The sequence below is a fragment of the Bombina bombina genome, chromosome 6, assembly GCF_027579735.1.
Source record: "Bombina bombina isolate aBomBom1 chromosome 6, aBomBom1.pri, whole genome shotgun sequence".
In the NCBI taxonomy this organism is placed as follows: Eukaryota; Metazoa; Chordata; class Amphibia; order Anura; family Bombinatoridae; genus Bombina; species Bombina bombina.
In genome coordinates, this window is record NC_069504.1 from 526588039 (window position 1) to 526604375 (window position 16337).

The 16337-nt window shown below is 41.7% G+C and overlaps 1 protein-coding gene across 1 annotated transcript in view; it reads right to left on the minus strand.

Annotated features, from left to right (window-relative positions):
• Nucleotides 1-16337, minus strand: part of TRPM7 (transient receptor potential cation channel subfamily M member 7) — a 626812-nt gene that overhangs the window by 99782 nt on the left and 510693 nt on the right. The window contains exon 29 of the mRNA XM_053717440.1: nt 8644-8717. Within this exon, the coding sequence (XP_053573415.1) occupies nt 8644-8717 (74 nt within the window). The remainder of the gene's footprint in view (nt 1-8643; nt 8718-16337) is intronic.

A 16337-nucleotide genomic window follows, 5' to 3' on the forward strand; every position in this document is an offset into this window, starting at 1 on the left:
CTGGACCCGTAGCGAGGAAGTTTGGCGTTCTGGCGAGACGCCATGAGATCTATCTCTGGTTTGCCCCAACGTCGAAGTATTTGGGCAAAGACCTCCGGATGAAGTTCCCACTCCCCCGGATGAAAAGTCTGGCGACTCAAGAAATCCGCCTCCCAGTTCTCCACTCCCGGGATGTGGATTGCTGACAGGTGGCAAGAGTGAGACTCTGCCCAGCGAATTATCTTTGATACTTCCATCATTGCTAGGGAGCTTCTTGTCCCTCCTTGATGGTTGATGTAAGCTACAGTCGTGATGTTGTCCGACTGAAACCTGATGAACCCCCGAGTTTTTAACTGGGGCCAAGCCAGAAGGGCATGGAGAACTGCTCTTAATTCCAGAATGTTTATTGGCAGGAGACTTTCCTCCTGATTCCATTGTCCCTGAGCCTTCAGAGAATTCCAGACAGCGCCCCAACCTAGTAGGCTGGCGTCTGTTGTTACAATTGTCCAGTCCGGCCTGCTGAATGGCATCCCCCTGGACAGATGTGGCCGAGAAAGCCACCATAGAAGAGAGTTTCTGGTCTCTTGATCCAGATTCAGAGTAGGGGACAAGTCTGAGTAATCCCCATTCCACTGACTCAGCATGCACAATTGCAGCGGTCTGAGATGTAGACGTGCAAAGGGTACTATGTCCATTGCTGCTACCATTAAGCCGATCACCTCCATGCATTGAGCTACTGACGGGAGTTGAATGGAATGAAGGACACGGCATGCATTTAGAAGCTTTGTTAATCTGTCTTCTGTCAGATAAATCTTCATTTCTACAGAATCTATAAGAGTCCCCAAGAATGGAACTCTTGTGAGAGGAAAAAGAGAACTCTTCTTTTCGTTCACTTTCCATCCATGCGACCTTAGAAATGCCAGAACTAACTCTGTATGAGACTTGGCAGTTTGAAAGCTTGAAGCTTGTATCAGAATGTCGTCTAGGTACGGAGCTACCGAAATTCCTCGCGGTCTTAGTACCGCCAGAAGGGCACCCAGAACCTTTGTGAAGATTCTTGGAGCCGTAGCCAATCCGAATGGAAGAGCTACAAACTGGTAATGCCTGTCTAAGAAGGCAAACCTTAGATACCGGTAATGATCTTTGTGAATCGGTATGTGAAGGTAAGCATCCTTTAAATCCACTGTGGTCATGTACTGACCCTTTTGGATCATGGGTAAGATTGTCCGAATAGTTTCCATTTTGAACGATGGAACTCTTAGGAATTTGTTTAGGATCTTTAAATCCAAGATTGGCCTGAAAGTTCCCTCTTTTTTGGGAACCACAAACAGGTTTGAGTAAAACCCTTGTCCTTGTTCCGACCGCGGAACCGGATGGATCACTCCCATTAATAACAGATCTTGTACACAGCGTAGAAACGCTTCTTTCTTTATCTGGTTTGTTGACAACCTTGACAGATGAAATCTCCCTCTTGGGGGAGAGAATTTGAAGTCTAGAAGGTATCCCTGAGATATGATCTCTAGCGCCCAGGGATCCTGAACATCTCTTGCCCAGGCCTGGGCGAAGAGAGAGAGTCTGCCCCCCACTAGATCCGGTCCCGGATCGGGGGCCCTCGGTTCATGCTGTCTTTGGGGCAGCAGCAGGTTTCCTGGCCTGCTTGCCCTTGTTCCAGGACTGGTTAGGTTTCCAGCCTTGTCTGTAACGAGCAACAGCTCCTTCCTGTTTTGGTGCAGTGGAAGTTGATGCTGCTCCTGCTTTGAAATTCCGAAAGGAACGAAAATTAGACTGTCTAGCCTTAGCTTTGGCTTTGTCTTGAGGCAGGGCGTGGCCCTTACCTCCTGTAATGTCAGCGATAATTTCTTTCAAACCGGGCCCAAATAAAGTTTGCCCCTTGAAAGGTATATTAAGTAATTTGGACTTAGAAGTTACATCAGCTGACCAGGATTTTAGCCACAGCGCCCTACGTGCCTGAATGGCGAATCCTGAGTTCTTAGCCGTAAGTTTGGTTAAATGTACTACGGCCTCCGAAATGAATGAATTAGCTAGTTTAAGGACTCTAAGCCTGTCCGTAATGTCGTCCAGCGTAGCTGAACTAAGGTTCTCTTCCAGAGACTCAATCCAAAATGCTGCCGCAGCCGTAATCGGCGCGATGCATGCAAGGGGTTGCAATATAAAACCTTGTTGAACAAACATTTTCTTAAGGTAACCCTCTAATTTTTTATCCATTGGATCTGAAAAAGCACAGCTATCCTCCACCGGGATAGTGGTACGCTTAGCTAAAGTAGAAACTGCTCCCTCCACCTTAGGGACCGTTTGCCATAAGTCCCGTGTGGTGGCGTCTATTGGAAACATCTTTCTAAATATTGGAGGGGGTGAGAACGGCACACCGGGTCTATCCCACTCCTTAGTAACAATTTCAGTTAGTCTCTTAGGTATAGGAAAAACGTCAGTACTCGCCGGTACCGCAAAGTATTTATCCAACCTACACAATTTTTCTGGTATTGCAACAGTGTTACAATCATTAAGAGCCGCTAAAACCTCCCCTAGTAATACACGGAGGTTCTCCAATTTAAATTTAAAATTTGAAATATCTGAATCCAATTTGTTTGGATCAGAACCATCACCCACAGAATGAAGCTCTCCATCCTCATGTTCTGCAAGCTGTGACGCAGTATCAGACATGGCCCTAGTATTATCAGCGCACTCTGTTCTCACCCCAGAGTGATCACGCTTGCCTCTTAGTTCTGGTAATTTAGCCAAAACTTCAGTCATAACAGTAGCCATATCTTGTAATGTTATCTGTAATGGCCGCCCAGATGTACTAGGCGCCATAATATCACGCACCTCCCGGGCGGGAGATGCAGGTACTGACACGTGAGGCGAGTTAGTCGGCATAACTCTCCCCTCGCTGTTTGGTGAAATTTGTTCAATTTGTACAGATTGGCTTTTATTTAAAGTAGCATCAATACAGTTAGTACATAAATTTCTATTGGGCTCCACCTTGGCATTGGAACAAATGACACAGATATCTTCCTCTGAATCAGACATGTTTAACACACTAGCAATAAACTTGCAACTTGGTTACAATCTTATTTAACAAAAACGTACTGTGCCTCAAAGAGCACTAAACGATTAAATGACAGTTGAAATAATGAACTGAAAGACAGTTATAGCATCAATCCTTAAAAACAACACAACTTTTAGCAAAGGTTTGTTCCCATTAGTAAAGTAACAATAATTAAATTTGAAACATAAAAATTACAGAGCAACGTTTTTAATCACAGTCAATATATAAGTCTCACAGCTCTGCTGATAGAATCTACCTCCCTCCAAAGAAGTTTGAAGACCCCTGAAATCTGTTAGAGATGAACCGGATCATGCAGGAAATACAAGAGTAACTGACTGGAATTTTTTGATGCTTAGCAAAGAGCGCCAAAAACGGCCCCTCCCCCTCACACACAGCAGTGAGAGAGAAACGAAACTGTCACAATTAAAACAAGCAACTGCCAAGTGGAAAAATAATGCCCAAATATTTATTCACTCAGTACCTCAGAAAATGCAAACGATTCTACATTCCAGCAAAAACGTTTAACATAATAAATACCTATTAAAAGGTTTAATGTACTTTTAACAGAGTAATTCCGGTGAAATACCATCCCCAGAATACTGAAGTGTAGAGTATACATACATGTCATTATAACGGTATGGCAGGATTTTCTCATCAATTCCATTCAGAAAATAAAAACTGCTACATACCTCAATGCAGATTCATCTGCCCGCTGTCCCCTGATCTGAAGCTTTTACCTCCCTCAGATGGCCGAGAAACAGCAATATGATCTTAACTACTCCGGTTAAAATCATAGTAAAAACTCTGGTAGATTCTTCTTCAAACTCTGCCAGAGAGGCAATAACACGCTCCGGTGCTATTGTAAAATAACAAACTTTTGATTGAAGTTATAAAAACTAAGTATAATCACCATAGTCCTCTCACACATCCTATCTAGTTGCTGGGTGCAAGAGAATGACTGGGAGTGACGTAGAGGGGAGGAGCTATATGCAGCTCTGCTGGGTGAATCCTCTTGCATTTCCTGTTGGGGAGGAGTTATATCCCAGAAGTAATGATGACCCGTGGACTGATCACACATAACAGAAGAAATAATGATACTTGCCAATAGACACTCATCTACCAGTAAACAACCAGTAGAAAGCCAAACCAATACTGAAACATATTAGCAGAGGTATATGGAATAGTATTATATTGTAGATCCATAAAGGGAGGCAGAAAACAAGTCCCTGTTACCAATTATTAAAGGTTTGTGACGGATTTCCCATGAGGTGAAAAAAGGAGCCACAAACCATACCCCATTTACATCTCTCTGACAAGCACTGTACTCTGAGGGGAAACCGGGTCTCAATATAGACTGAGGAAACAAATGCACATCTTTATTCTTCTACTACTTCCAGTGGAGGCAAAGTAAAGACTGAGGTACATGTGATGTGGAGTTTTATAGAGCTCTTTGGGGTTTGTTAATCTTTGCCTCCTCCTAATAGTAAGGAAGAGTAATTCCCAGGTGTAATGGATCATGGACTCTCACCACCTGTATGAAAGAAATATACATGATTACAATGTTATTATAAATGTATTATTTTAGCAAAAGTACTTTATATAATATTCATGTACGTTATTAACTAAAGAAAAGGAGGAAGAGAGCACCAAGCCTGGTTACTGGAGGGAGACACAGGAGCCAGGCTGAAGTGATATGCAGTTGAGATAAAAATGCACTAAGCAGAAAAAGGACACCTCTCTTTGAACAGGGGGTTATCTAGACCAGAAATATGGGACTTGTAAACAATACAAAATAAATTATTTAGTATACAGATGTTTATTATTTATAAAAAAACACACTGTACAACTAACAAGTACATTACTTGATCATGCATACTTATCTAGAATCTCTGCACATTGAGGGCCAGATTACGAATGGAGCGTTAACTGCGCTAGAAGTTTTTTGCGTGCAACATGATACGCTCGTATTAAAGAAAACAGTTTTTTGCCGAACTTAGAATATCGCTTGCGTGATAACCTATTCCCCCACAGAAGTCAATGGAGCAAAAAAAAAGTGGAGGGGGGGGGGGGAGAATTTAACACCCTACTTGCATGCAAACCTGATCCTCCATTTACGAAATGGAGGATTTTAATCTCATGCTTTTATCTCCACCATTATATAAGAAAATTTTGAATTTGCGTTGGAATCACTTAGCAGCAATCAAAAACCTATCTACTGCTGAAGAGTTCTAATAAAAACGAAACAGCTGTCCAGTAGTTGTTTTGTATTTTCTGCACTTACTCCATTAGGGGACTGTTGTGATTTAGCCCAGTATTTGAAGCAAAAAGCCTGAGATTTGTCATACCTAATTTGCATATCTTACCCAGAAGCCTCTGGTGCATTGGTAACAGTGTATATGGAGTTTTACTGGGTAATAGCAAGCTGGGATACTTGCCTAGATGGGCTATAGATACATATAGTTATATCTATTTATAAATACTTAGAACATATTTTGCTATGTGCAGAACACTGGAATGTAAAATATTTACAGTAAATACACAGTATAACACTTTATTAAATATGAATATGAAATAAATATGAATATTGCCTAAATGTTTTTTTGTTACATGTTTTCATCTGCTTAACTGCAAAGGGCTCCAATGCACTATCTATATAAATATTTATGTGTAAATATGTATTTATGTGTTTATATGTAAATACATATACACACATATTAAATATATATACATACAGTTGTATGCAAAAGTTTAGGCACCCCTGACAATTTCCATGATTTTCTTTTATAAATAATTGTGTGTTTGGATCAGAAATTTAATTTTGATCTATCAAATAACTGAAGGACGCAGTAATATTTCAGTAGTGAAATGAGGTTTATTGGATTAACAAAAAATGTGCAATATACATCAAAACAAATTAGACAGGTGCATAAATCTGGGCACCCCAACAGAAATATTGCATCAATATTTAGTAAAGCCTACTTTAGCAGACATAACAGCCTCCAAACACTTCCTATAGCCTGTAATGAGTGTCTGGATTCTGGATGAAGGTATTTTGGACCATTCCTCCTTGTAAAACATCTCCAGTTCAGTTAGGTTTGATGGTTGCCGAGCATGGACAGCCCGCTTCAAATCACCCCACAGATTTTACAAGATATTTAGGTCTGGGGACTGGGATGGCCATTCCAGAACATTGTACTTGTTCCTCTGCATAAATACCAGGTGTAATTTCAACTTTGTGACTGATTCCTCAACATTCTTCTCAAGTATCGACTGATATTGAGTGGAATCCTTGCGACCCTCAACTTTAACAATTTTCCCAGTACCGGCACTGGCGACACAGCCCCACGGCATGATGGAACATCCACTAAGTTTTACTGTGGGTAGCAAGTGTTTGTCTTGGAACGCTGTGTTCTTTTGCCGCCATGCATAACGCTCCTTGTTATGACCAAATAACTCAATCTTTGTTTCAACAGTCCACAGCACCTTCTTCCAAAATGAAGCTGGCTTGTCCAAATGTGCGTTTGCATACCTCAAGCAACTCTGTTTGTGGCGTGTGTGCAGAAAAGGCTTCTTCCACACCACCAAGTAAAATATCGGAGAGGCAAAGGATGGTGAGAACGGTCAAAAACAGCCCACAGACCACCTCCAAAGACATACAACATAATCTTGCTGCAGATGGTGTCACTGTGCATCATTCAACAATTCAGCGCACTTTGCACAAGGAGACGCTGTCTGGGAGGGTGGTGTGGAAGAAGCCTTTTCTGCACATAAACCACAAACAGAGTCGCTTGAGGTATGCAAACACACATTTGGACAAGCCAGCTTCATTTTGGAAGAAGGTGCTGTGGACTGATGAAACAAAGATTGAGTTATTTGGTCATAACAAGGGGCGTTATTCATGGTAGCAAAAGAACACAGCGTTCCACTTGCTACCCACAGTAAAATTTAGTGGATGTTCTATCATGCTGTGGGGCAAGTACCGGTACTGGGAATCTTGTTATAGTTGAGGGTCGCATGGATTCCACACAATATCAGCAGAAACTTGAGAATAATGTTGAGGAATCAGTCACAAAGTTGAAGTTACACCGGGGCTTAATATTTCAACTAGACAACGACCCAAAACACTGCTTAAAATCTACTCTGGCATTTATGCAGAGGAACAAGTACAATGTTCTGGAATGGCCATCCCAGTCCCCAGACATGAATATCATTGAAAATCTGTGGGGTGATTTGAAGCGGGCTGTCCATGCTCGTCAACCATCAAACCTAACTGAACTGGAGATGTTTTGCAAGCAGGAATGGTCCAAAATACCTTCATTCAGAATCCAGACACTCATTACAGGCTATAGGAAGCGTCTAGAGGCTGTTATTTCTGCTAAAGGAGGCTCTACTAAATATTGATGCAATATTTCTGTTGGGGTGCCCAAATTTATGCACCTGTCTAATTTTTTTGATGCATATTGTACATTTTCTGTTAATCCAATAAACCTCATTTCACTACTGAAATATTACTGTGTCCTTCAGTTATTTAATAGATCAAAATTAAATTGTTGATCCAAACACCCAATTATTTATAAATGAAAATCATGGAAATTGTCAGGGGTGCCTAAACTTTTGCATACAACTGTGTGTGTGTATATATATATATATATATATATATATATATATATATATATATGCATATGTATGTATCTCAGTGTTAAAGCCCTTTGCCTGCTTTTTTTCCCCCATAACACCTGATATCTTTGAGCTTTTATAACATTTTTGTGCAATTTTTTGTAACAATTTTTACTAGATGGTGTAATGATGAGTGTAATTGTACTTTGTAATGTATTTTTGAAGTGTTTTCTGACACTTTTTTGTTTTGCGAAACAGTTCATCAGAGTTCTGAGAACGTAGTAATCATTTTAGCATAAACTGTAATTGCCCTCAAGCGATAGCGTTTACTTTCAACTTATAATACCAGAAGAAAACCCAATGTTTGCATACACCCATGATAAACTCCATATTGTTCCTCCATAACTGTTACAACACCACTAAAAATCTGGCGAAGGCGTGGCAGATTATTTTTTTTAATTTTGTTAAACAAATATAAAGCACCCTAAAATTACAAGCATGTTCTGTAATTTTGCAATAAATTAACATACCAACTGTTTGTGGAAACTTTTAGAATAGTTTAACACCTTGTTTGTGATCACCCAAACTCACTAACACATTGCCTTACTTGGAGGAGCCAAACCAAACGTGTTGTTGGACTATACAAGGTCTTGGCGCTGTCATTGTGTTAGGAAAATGTGCATTGTTTTGCAGAGTCTTATCACCCCTGCTAAAGCCAGTTGGAGCAGATATGTAGAAGAGGTAGACTTGTGAATTCTGCATGGTGTATTTCTAATTCTCAGGATAGGAAATCACACAATTTTAAAAATAAATAAAATTATAGGGAAACAGGACAATATAAATAAAAAAAATCTATTCACAATTAAACACTTTATATTACCATCTCATTGTGTTTAACACCCCTTTAATAAACTAAGGTACAGAGAAGCAAGACTGTAGTTTTACTTTGTCAAATAAGGGAAACAAAATTTAAAACAAACCGTCAGAAAAGTTTCTTTGGATTCTTCCAAACTAGTATCCTCAGTCAGGGACGCTCTTCTGTTAGTGTTGTGCACTAGAAAACATACATATTTACAAACTTGTGTTACATCTTGTACAAGAATATAAACAAAACTCCAAGATCCACAGCAGGTGATAATATAGATAAAATGTAATCCCTAGCTATGGTAAATCCCTTTTACCGACTCCTTTCCCAAAAAATAAATCCACAAATAAGATAACCTCACCCTCTCACAAAGAAGTTAAAAGGTTCCAAAGTAATCACTTTAGTAGCTTCTATAAATATCCATCCATGGACAACCACAGCACAATTTAACACAATGCTGGAAAATGTAAGGTATTGCTACATTTTGCTACAGGTATAGGCAAAGAGAAAGAGTGAAATAGATCGACGAAGAAAAAAAAAGAAAAAGAGTAAAAAAAGAGAGAATAACAGTTTCTTGCTTTTTATGGTGGACATTTAAAAATAATTTAGCTCATATGCAATTGATTGCATAAAAAAGAATGAAAATGCAAAGACAACAATCAAGATCACAAATATTATGGACATCATATGTTGGTTGACAAAATCAAAATATTTCAAAATAAGAACTCCAAGAAAAGAATATTACTGAACAAATATGGTCGGACTGAAAAACATTAACTCAAAAAAAACAGAATTTATGTTTACCTGATAAATTACTTTCTCCAACGGTGTGTCCGGTCCACGGCGTCATCCTTACTTGTGGGATATTCTCCTCCCCAACAGGAAATGGCAAAGAGCCCAGCAAAGCTGGTCACATGATCCCTCCTAGGCTCCGCCTACCCCAGTCATTCGACCGACGTTAAGGAGGAATATTTGCATAGGAGAAACCATATGTTACCGTGGTGACTGTAGTTAAAGAAAATAAATTATCAGACCTGATTAAAAAAACCAGGGCGGGCCGTGGACCGGACACACCGTTGGAGAAAGTAATTTATCAGGTAAACATAAATTCTGTTTTCTCCAACATAGGTGTGTCCGGTCCACGGCGTCATCCTTACTTGTGGGAACCAATACCAAAGCTTTAGGACACGGATGAAGGGAGGGAGCAAATCAGGTCACCTAAATGGAAGGCACCACGGCTTGCAAAACCTTTCTCCCAAAAATAGCCTCAGAAGAAGCAAAAGTATCAAATTTGTAAAATTTAGAAAAAGTGTGCAGTGAAGACCAAGTCACTGCCTTACATATCTGATCAACAGAAGCCTCGTTCTTGAAGGCCCATGTGGAAGCCACAGCCCTAGTGGAGTGAGCTGTGATTCTTTCAGGAGGCTGCCGTCCGGCAGTCTCATAAGCCAATCGGATAATGCTTTTAATCCAGAAGGAGAGAGGTAGAAGTTGCTTTTTGACCTCTCCGTTTACCAGAATAAACAACAAACAAAGACAAAGTTTGTCTGAAATCCTTAGTAGCTGCTAAGTAAAATTTGAGAGCACGAACTACATCCAAGTTGTGCAACAAACGTTCCTTCTTTGAAACTGGATTAGGACACAAAGAAGGCACAACTATCTCCTGGTTAATGTTTTTGTTAGAAACAACTTTTGGAAGAAAACCAGGTTTAGTACGCAAAACCACCTTATCTGCATGGAACACCAGATAAGGAGAAGAACACTGCAGAGCAGATAATTCTGAAACTCTTCTAGCAGAAGAAATTGCAACCAAAAACAAAACTTTCCAAGATAATAACTTAATATCAACGGAATGTAAGGGTTCAAACGGAACCCCCTAAAGAACTGAAAGAACTAGGTTGAGACTCCAAGGAGGAGTCAAAATTTTGTAAACAGGCTTGATTCTAACCAGAGCCTGAACAAAGGCTAGAACATCTGGCACAGCTGCCAGCTTTTTGTGAAGTAACACAGACAAGGCAGAAATCTGTCCCATCAAGGAACTTGCAGATAATCCTTTTTCCAATCCTTCTCGAAGGAAGGATAGACTCTTAGGAATCTTAACCTTGTCCCAAGGGAATCCTGCAGATTCACACCAACAGATATACCAAATTATGTGGTAATTTTTCTGGTTACAGGCTTTCAGGCCTGAACAAGAGTATTAATAACAGAATCTGAGAACCCTCGCTTTGATAAGATCAAGCGTTCAATCTCCAAGCAGTCAGCTGGAGTGGGTCGAACGGACCTAGAACAAGAAGGTCTCGTCTCAAAGGTAGCTTCCATGGTGGAGCCGATGACATATTCACCAGATCTGCATACCAAGTCCTGCGTGGCCACGCAGGAGCTATCAAAATCACCGACGCCCTCTCCTGATTGATCCTGGCTACCAGCCTGGGGATGAGAGGAAACGGCGGGAACACATAAGCTAGTTTGAAGGTCCAAGGTGCTACTAGTGCATCCACTAGAGCCGCCTTGGGATCCCTGGATCTGTACCCGTAGTAAGGAACTCTGAAGTTCTGACGAGAGGCCATCAGATCCATGTCTGGAATGCCCCACGGTTGAGTGACTTGGGCAAAGATTTCCGGATGGAGTTCCCACTCCCCCGGATGCAATGTCTGACGACTCAGAAAATCCGCTTCCCAATTTTCCACTCCTGGGATGTGGATAGCAGACAGGTGGCAGGAGTGAGACTCCGCCCATAGAATGATTTTGGTCACTTCTTCCATCGCTAGGGAACTCCTTGTTCCCCCCTGATGGTTGATGTATGAACTTGGCCCTCGCTAGCTGAGGCCAAGCTTTGAGAGCATTGAATATCGCTCTCAGTTCCAGAATATTTATCGGTAGAAGAGATTCTACCCGAGACCAAAGACCCTGAGCTTTCAGGGATCCCCAGACCGCGCCCCAGCCCATCAGACTGGCGTCGGTCGTGACAAGGACCCACTCTGGTCTGCGGAAGGTCATCCCTTGTGACAGGTTGTCCAGGGACAGCCACCAACGGAATGAGTCTCTGGTCCTCTGATTTACTTGTATCTTCGGAGACAAGTCTGAATAGTCCCCATTCCACTGACTGAGCATGAACAGTTGTAATGGTCTTAGATGAATGCGCACAAAAGGAACTATGTCCATTGCCGCAACCATCAAACCTATCACTTCCATGCACTGCGCTATGGAAGGAAGAGGAACGGAATGAAGTATCCGACAAGAGTCTAGAAGTTTTGTTTTTCTGGCTTCTGTCAGAAAAATCCTCATTTCTAAGGAGTCTATTATAGTTCCCAAGAAGGGAACCCTCGTTGACGGAGATAGAGAACTCTTTTCCACGTTCACTTTCCATCCGTGAGATCTGAGAAAGGCCAGGACAATGTCCGTGTGAGCCTTTACTTGAGGAAGGGACGACGCTAGAATCAGAATGTCGTCCAAGTAAGGTACTACAGCAATGCCCCTTGGTCTTAGCACCGCCAGAAGGGACCCTAGTACCTATGAGAAAATCCTAGGAGCAGTGGCTAATCCGAAAGAAAGCGCCACGAACTGGAAATGCTTGTCCAGGAATTCAAACCTTAGGAACCGATGATGTTCCTTGTGGATAGGAATATGTAGATACGCATCCTTGAAATCCACCTTGGTCATGAATTGACCTTCCTGGATGAAAGGAAGGAGTGTTCGAATGGTTTCCATCTTGAACGATGGAACCTTGAGAAACTTGTTCAAGATCTTGAGATCTAAGATTGGTCTGAACGTTCCCTCTTTTTTGGGAACTATGAACAGATTGGAGTAGGACCCCATCCCTTGTTCTCCTAATGGAACAGGATGAATCACTCCCATTTTTAGCAGGTCTTCTACCCAATGTAAGAATGCCTGTCTTCTTATGTGATCTGAAGACAACTGAGACCTGTGGAACCTCCCCCTTGGAGGAAGCCCCTTGAACTCCAGAGAATAACCTTGGGAGACTATTTCTAGCGCCCAAGGATCCAGAACATCTCTTGCCCCAGCCTGAGCGAAGAGAGAGAGTCTGCCCCCCACCAGATCCGGTCCCGGATCGGGGGCCCGCATTTCATGCTGTCTTGGTAGCAGTGGCAGGTTTCCTGGCCTGCTCTCTTTTGTTCCAGCCTTGCATAGGTCTCCAGGCTGGATTGGCTTGAGAAGTATTACCTTCCTGCTTAAAGGACATAGCCCTTGGGGCTGATCCGTTTCTGCGAAAGGGACGAAACTTAGGTTTATTTTTGGTCTTGAAAAGACCTATCCTGAGGAAGGGCGTGGCCCTTGCCCCCAGTGATATCAGAGATAATCTCTTTCAAGTCAGGGCCAAAGAGTGTTTTCCCCTTGAAAGGAATGTCAAGCAATTTGTTCTTGGAAGACGCATCCGCTGCCCAAGATTTTAACCAAAGCGCTCTGCGCCACAATAGCAAACCCAGAATTTTTTCGCCGCTAACCTAGCCTATTGCAAGGTGGCGTCAAGGGTGAAAGAATTAGCCAATTTAAGAGCACGAATTCTGTCCATAATCTCCTCATAAGAAGAAGAATTACTAATAATCGCCTTTCCTAGCTCATCAAACTAGAAACACGCGGCTGCAGTGACAGGGACAATGCATGCAATTGGTTGTAGAAGGGAACCTTGCTGAACAAACATCTTTAGCAGACCTTCTAATTTTTTATCCATAGGATCTTGGAAAGCACAACTATCTTCTATGGGTATAGTGGCGCGCTTGTGTAGAGTAGAAACCGCCCCCTCGACCTTGGGGACTGTCTGCCATCAGTCCTTTCTGGGGTCGACTATAGGAAAACAATTTTATAAATATGGGGGGAGGTACTAAAGGTATACCGGGCCTGTCCCATTCTTTACTAACAATGTACGCCACCCGCTTGGATATAGGAAAAGCTTCGGGGGGCCCACTCTAAGAACTTTTCCATTTTACATAGTGGTTCTGGAATGACCAGATAATCACAATCATCCAAATTGGATAACACCTCCTTAAGCAGAGCGCGGAGATGTTCCAACTTAAATTTAAAAGTAATCACATCAGGTTCAGCTTATTGAGAAATGTTTCCTGAATCTGAAATTTCTCCCTCAGACAAAACCTCCCTGGCCCCCTCAGACTGGTGTAGGGGCCCTTCAGAAACCATATCATCAGCGTTCTCATGCTCTACAGAATTTTCTAAAACAGAGCAGTCGCGCTTTCACTGATAAGTGGGCATATTGGCTAAAATGTTTTTGATAGAATTATCCATTACAGCCGTTAAATGTTGCATAGTAAGGAGTATTGGCGCACTAGATGTACTAGGGGCCTCCTGTATGGGCAAGACTGGTGTAGACGAAGGAGGGGATGATGCAGTACCATGCTTACTCCCCTCACTTGAGGAATCATCTTGGGCATCATTTTTACTAAATTTTTTTATGACATAAAATACATATAGTTAAATGAGAAGGAACCTTGGTTTCCCCACAGTCAGAACACAATCTATCTGGTAGTTCAGACATTGTAAACAGGCATAAACTTGATAACAAAGCACAAAAAACGTTTTAAAATAAAACCGTTACTGTCACTTTAAATTTTAAACTAAACACACTTTATTACTGCAATTGCGAAAAAGTATGAAGGAATTGTTCAAAATTCACCAAAATTTCACCACAGTGTCTTAAAGCCTTAAAAGTATTGCACACCAAATTTGGAAGCTTTAACCCTTAAAATAACGGAACCGGAGCCGTTTTTATATTTAACCCCTTTACAGTCCCTGGAATCTGCTTTGCTGAGACCCAACCAAGCCCAAAGGGGAATACGATACCAAATGATGCCTTCAGAAAGACTTTTCTGTGTATCAGAGCTCCACACACATGCAGCTGCATGCCATGCTGTCCTCAAAAACAAGTGCGCCATACCGGCGCGAAAATGAGGCTCTGACTATGATTAGGGAAAGCCCCTAAAGAATAAGGTGTCAAAAACAGTGCCTGCCGATATAATCATATCAAAATACCCAGAATAAATGATTCCTCAAGGCTAAATATGTGTTAATAATGAATCGATTTAGCCCAGAAAAAGTCTACAGTCTTAATAAGCCCTTGTGAAGCCCTTATTTACTATCTTAATAAACATGGCTTACCGGATCCCATAGGGAAAATGACAGCTTCCAGCATTACATCGTCTTGTTAGAATGTGTCATACCTCAAGCAGTAAGAGACTGCACACTGTTCCCCCAACTGAAGTTAATTGCTCTCAACAGTCCTGTGTGGAACAGCCATGGATTTTAGTTACGGTGCTAAAATCATTTTCCTCATACAAACAGAAATCTTCATCTCTTTTCTGTTTCTGAGTAAATAGTACATACCAGCACTATTTTAAAATAACAAACTCTTGATTGAATAATAAAAACTACAGTTAAACACTAAAAAACTCTAAGCCATCTCCGTGGAGATGTTGCCTGTACAACGGCAAAGAGAATGACTGGGGTAGGCGGAGCCTAGGAGGGATCATGTGACCAGCTTTGCTGGGCTCTTTGCCATTTCCTGTTGGGGAGGAGAATATCCCACAAGTAAGGATGACGCCGTGGACCGGACACACCTATGTTGGAGAAACATAATTTATGCTTACCTGATAAATTCCTTTCTTCTGTAGTGTGATCAGTCCATGGGTCATCATTACTTCTGGGATATTACTCCTCCCCAACAGGAAGTGCAAGAGGATTCACCCAGCAGAGCTGCATATAGCTCCTCCCCTCTACGTCACTCCCAGTCATTCGACCAAGGACCAACGAGAAAGGAAAAGCCAAGGGTGAAGTGGTGACTGGAGTATAAATTAAAAAATATTTACCTGCCTTAAAAACAGGGCGGGCCGTGGACTGATCACACTACAGAAGAAAGGAATTTATCAGGTAAGCATAAATTATGTTTTCTTCTGTTAAGTGTGATCAGTCCACGGGTCATCATTACTTCTGGGATACCAATACCAAAGCAAAAGTACACGGATGACGGGAGGGATAGGCAGGCTCTTTATACAGAAGGAACCACTGCCTGAAGAACCTTTCTCCCAAAAATAGCCTCCGATGAAGCAAAAGTGTCAAATTTGGAAAATTTGGAAAAAGTATGAAGCGAAGACCAAGTTGCAGCCTTGCAAATCTGTTCAACAGAGGCCTCATTCTTGAAGGCCCAAGTGGAAGCCACAGCTCTAGTAGAATGAGCTGTAATTCTTTCAGGAGGCTGCTGTCCAGCAGTCTCATAAGCTAAACGAATTATGCTACGAAGCCAAAAAGAAAGAGAGGTAGCGGAAGCTTTTTGACCTCTCCTCTGCCCAGAGTAAATGACAAACAGAGAAGACGTTTGTCGAAATTCCTTAGTTGCCTGTAAGTAAAATTTTAGAGCACGGACTACATCCAGGTTGTGCAGTAGACGTTCCTTCTTTGAAGAAGGATTTGGGCATAAAGAAGGAACAACAATCTCTTGATTGATATTCCTGTTAGTAACTACCTTAGGTAAGAACCCAGGTTTAGTACGCAGGACTACCTTATCCGAATGAAAAATCAAATAAGGAGAATCACAATGTAAGGCTGATAATTCAGAGACTCTTCGAGCCGAGGAAATAGCCATTAAAAATAGAACTTTCCAAGATAACAACTTTATATCAATGGAATGAAGGGGTTCAAACGGAACGCCCTGTAAAACATTAAGAACAAGGTTTAAACTCCATGGTGGAGCAACCGTTTTAAACACAGGCTTAATCCTGGTCAAAGCCTGACAAAAAGCCTGGACGTCAGGAACTTCTGACAGACGTTTGTGTAACAGAATGG